The sequence below is a fragment of the Echinops telfairi genome, unplaced genomic scaffold (assembly GCF_000313985.2).
Source record: "Echinops telfairi isolate 266 unplaced genomic scaffold, ASM31398v2 ScPeMD7_7421;HRSCAF=8459, whole genome shotgun sequence".
NCBI lineage: Eukaryota > Metazoa > Chordata > Mammalia > Afrosoricida > Tenrecidae > Echinops > Echinops telfairi.
Window position 1 is genome coordinate 16,578,337 of NW_022111321.1, and position 4,983 is coordinate 16,583,319.

A 4,983-nucleotide genomic window follows, 5' to 3' on the forward strand; every position below is an offset into this window, starting at 1 on the left:
TAGAGTTGAGAACGACTGCTCTAGACAGATAGAAGTGCCTCTAGCGGATTTCAAGGCTGTAATCTTTATGGAAGCAGACTGCCACATCTTTCTCCCTCAGTGCCTGATGCGTTTGAACCGCTGACTTCTTTCGGAACTTCAGTTGAAGCATCTAATCACTGAACCACAGGACTCCTCTGCTAGAACCAGGACAGGGAAACCGTTTAGGAGAGGAACAAAAAGCAAACTGTCTTAAGCTTTGCTGATCTCAGTACTGAGACCGTCTCAGTAACAACTACTCATTTCTGCCCTGGAATCGTGAGAGCAGCCATAGACAATACAAAATATGAAAAAGTGGGTAAGGCTGTGTTCCAATAGAACTGTGTTTTCCCAAGCAGCCAGCAGATGTACTTGGCTTATAGGCTGGACTTGCCACCCCTGGCCCAGAATACAAACTCCATAAAGGCAGGGATCTTCTATTTTGTTTACTATGTATAAAAAACATCTAAGACAGTGCCTGCTATATAATAGACTCTGAATGTATATTTATAGAATTGATTATGGAATAGGAAAAATGAGATTTCAAACATCTAGTGAGTCTCTATCCCATTTAATTCAAATCTCTAAGAAGGAGTCATTACAAGAGTCTAACTTACTAAGTAAGTTAGCTGAATAGTAAATTAAAATTAAGCTATAAAACATGGTTACATGTCTCCGGAAGAATAATGAATCCTAAATCTAACTCAACCACTGTTTTATTGGAACCTGACAGAAAAATTAGTATAGGGAAAAGAAAATGACTTTCAAATTCAAAAGCCTGTAGGGGAAGTTTCCTTTCATCATTACCCCAGTCACATGAATGCAGGCAGCTCTCACTCCTTGTCCCAAAGAGCCCTAGAAGCCATGAGAGGAATTTTCATGGCAGATTCTAAGGGTTATCCTGTCAGTAATAGGAGAAGAAGTCAGAAAGTTCATGGAAAAATCCTCTTTTTAATTCCATTTTTCCACAAACTTTTTGAAGCTCCCTCATACATGGCAGAATGCCAAAAAGTCAGGAGTAAATATTCGTTTGGGTAAAAAAAAAAGCCTCTACAAACAAATAAGCATTTTCTAGACCAACAAGGATGAGGTCATTTATTTGTGTAAAGTTATTTTGCCTTTGGTCATTCATTCAAATTATCTCTTTCTTAACTAAGATGTGAAAATTAATGGAGAATATTAGGATATTTTCTTATATTAGAAGGGAAATGATACCTACTGATTTTCTGATGTCTTTTGAAGAGAGATCAATCAACTTCTTGTTCATGGACCACTCTTCATCAGATTCCATTATGGCTTTCTAAGAAAGTCATTTGTTCAATGAAAATATAACATGTAAAAAAAAGGAAAAGAAAATATAACATGTAAACAAATACAAAGAGATTTTTTTTTTAAAGTCACACAATTAACTAATAGTTTATTACACTTGTTATATCATTATTTGAAATTGGAACTTCTTGATTTTTTACAATCCTAACTTTAGTAAAAACAACATAATTTCACTCACTCTTAATTTGTGCTAACATCAGTTCAGCATTACATGACAAAATGCTACTGAGACCTATCAGTTGAATACTGAACATAAATTGCGAACATAAAATTCACGAACGCATTCTTTTTTTTTCCTCTTTTTTAACATTTTATTAGGGGCTCATACAACTGTTATCCCAATCCATACACACATCAATTGTGCAAAGCGCATTTGTACATCGTTTCTCAAAACATTTTCTCTCCATCCAAACCCCCGACATTGGGTCCTAATTTTTCCCCTCCCTCCCCACTCCCCCCTCCCGCATGAACCCTTGATAGTTTACAAATGGGTATTTTGTCACATCTTGCCCCGTCCTACGCCTCCCTCCATCCACCCCTCGGCTGTCTGTCCCCCAGGGAGGAGGCCACACACAGCTCCATGCAATCGGTTCCCTCTTTCCTACCCATTCTCCCTTTACCCTCCCTGTTTTGCCACTCACACCACTGGTCCTATAGGGCTCATCCGTCCTGGATTCCCTGTATTTTCAGTTCCTATCTGTACCAGTGTACCTCCTCTGGTCTAGCCAGTCTTGCAAGATAGAATTCGAGTCATGGTAGTGGGAGCGGGGAGGAAACCTTTAGGAACTAGAGGAAGGTTGTACTTCTCATCATTGTTACATCGCACCCTGACTGGCTCATCTCCTCCCCGAGACCCCTCTGCAAGGGGATCTCCAGTGGCCTACTAATGGGCTTTGGATCTCCACTCCGCACTCCCCCCATCATTCACTATGGTAAGATTTTTTGTTCTGATGATGCCTTAACACCTGATCCCTTCGACACCTCGTGGTTGCATAGGCTGGTGTGCTTCTTCCATGTGGGCTTTGTTGCTTCTGAGCTTGAACGCATTCTTAAATGTCTACTGAAATCCATTTTAGGCATACCTATTAGTCTATAAATTCCCTTAGAGTATATTTAGGTCAGCAACACATATTTTTTAAAAACTGTTAAAAGATTATTATCATACTTTATTGGGTAAGGACACTAGTCATTTATTACATGTCTAAAAATGTAAGCCAAGTTAGAAAGGCTAGAAATATTACACAATTTGAAGTCAAAATTACAGTCATAACCACAGAGCACTGATTACTAAAATACACTGAAGCCAAAGATAGTACAAATTACAACTGCTGAGATAACAAATTTTACATATTTTTAGTATTTAATACCTCATGATACTATTTGTAAAATTCAAACAAACTGTAATATCCTGATTTGTTGTGAGAATGTAAAATAGAAATTATTATTTACTATTTGATAGCATATTCATACTTAGAAGGTCAAAATCTGAGATTGCTTTCCATATAAATTTATACACCAAAAAAAATTGTGTGCTTTATTTCATTTCTTAATATAATATTAAATTTGATACGAATATGTGGTAGAAAAGATGCTTGATTCAAGACTACTTTATTCATATAACAGAACTACAGTAAAAAGTAAGTATGTACATGAAGTCCATATTTAAATACCTTAAAATAGATGGGAGCCATATCACCCACTTCCTTTGGGAGAGGAATGCACTCATAAACCATGTGATACTGTTTCTTCATGCTCATATTTGTTTCTAAAAACACACAGTCCAACCCTTTATCTTCAAACATCTTTACCAAGGATTTTCTGAACATCTGCAGAAACAGCAATAACTAGGTAAAGAAAGCACTTGAAAGAGACCCACAAGGTACAAATAATAAAAAATCTAACAAAGCCCTTCAAAATAAAATTTACAAGTAAGCAATGCCTGAAGCATATAACGTTATCATACAGTTTACTTTCCAAATCCACTACATAATTTCTCCTATTTAAGCAACTTTTTTTTCAAACTGAATCTCACTCCACATAGTTCTTTGTATCTATAGGAAATAAGGTTAGGTGGTAAACTATATAAAACAAGAAGGTGATCTTTTCTTTTTTCTTTTAAGAAGGTGATCTTAAAAAAAAAAAAAGATGATCTTAAATTTAGCAATCAGCAAGCAGAATTCACCTCCAAATATTTCCCTAACTCACGTATCTTCATTTGTCATTTCCCTTATACAGTTTGTCTACTGATCCCTCACATATATATAGTTAGGCAGTGATTTCAGCAGTAGCTTATTTTCACATATAGTACAGTTTTACCAAGTACTGAAAGGCATCATTGGTGGCGTTGCTGGGTAAGTGTGGGGCTGTTAACACAAGGTTGGTGGTTCAAGCCCACCAGCTTCACAGGAAAAAGATGAGGCTGTCTGTCTGTCCTTGTGAAGATTTACAGCCTCGGAGACACTATATCGGGTTGCTCTATACTGAAATCCACTAGACCAAGTACAGAAAGTTAGATATACTACAGTAAAAAAACTAAGTGGGTTTACTTTTCGCAAAGGGCTCAGCATTATTAAAAAAATTCTCATTAAAAAGTTTATTGAATTAGTTTTCTGGATGGCTGGGCATACAGTCCAGGATAGTCAGAGGACATCTCTTATAGTGCTGGATGGAGCTAATAATGCTGATTTTTTCATGTGCTATTTGTCAACTATGCATCTCTTTCAGGAAAGGGCCTCTTCACGTTTTCTGCCTGGATTTTAAAATTATTATTAAGTTTTGAGAGTTCTTCATAGATTCTAGATATAAATCTCTTGCCAGATATATGGTTTGAAAATATTTTCTCCTAGTCTATAACTTTCCTTTTCAGTCTATTACTAGATTCTGTGACAAACAAGCGTTGTGCTTCCTTGAGGATCAACTTATCAATCTTCCCTTTCATGGATTATGCTTTTTGTATCAAGTATACAAATCATTCACATAGCTGTATGTCTCAACAATTTACCCCTGTTCAGTTTTATAGCTTTATGACCTACTTAGAGTTAATTTCTGTATAGGATCTAAGGGTTTAGACTAGGGTTCAGTTTTTGCATATGTGAAAATTATCCTACCTCTACTGCATTACTTTGGTATAGTTTGCCACCTTTGGTTGAATGTATTTGTGGAAGTCTAATCATGGTTTCTCTATTCTGTTACAATGCTCTGATTTTATCTCTCTATAAACACTACAGTCTTGATTACTGTAGCTATATATTATGTCTTACAAACAAATATTGACTAATTCCAAAACACTTTAATCAGTATTTTATAGCTTTTACCAAAGTCTGAATAATAATTGGTCATATTTGTTTGATTTTTGTATGATTATAAAGGGCGCTACATTTTTTATCTCTTTGTGTTCATTACAAGTACCATATATACTCTGAGTATAAGCCGAGTTTTTCAGCCGTTTTTGTGGTAAAAATAGGTGCCTGGGCTGATATTTGGGTCGGCTTATACTCAAGAATATACGGGTACATAGAAATGCACTTGAATTTTAATGCCTATCCTGTATTTCGAGGCACCCCAGTGGCATTCGGTTATGCTTTAGGGTGCTAACCTCCAGGTCAGCGATTTGAAACCACCAGCTGCTCTGTGAGA

General features: G+C 36.3%; 1 protein-coding gene across 1 annotated transcript in view; it reads right to left on the reverse strand.

Moving 5' to 3' along the window:
• Window positions 1-4,983, reverse strand: part of CWF19L2 (CWF19 like cell cycle control factor 2) — a 133,822-nt gene that overhangs the window by 53,380 nt on the left and 75,459 nt on the right. Inside the window, exons 14-15 of the mRNA XM_013006234.2 lie at window positions 3,018-3,173; window positions 1,238-1,318 (exon numbers count right to left, since the gene is read on the reverse strand). Of these exons, the coding sequence (XP_012861688.1) occupies window positions 1,238-1,318; window positions 3,018-3,173 (237 nt within the window). The remainder of the gene's footprint in view (window positions 1-1,237; window positions 1,319-3,017; window positions 3,174-4,983) is intronic.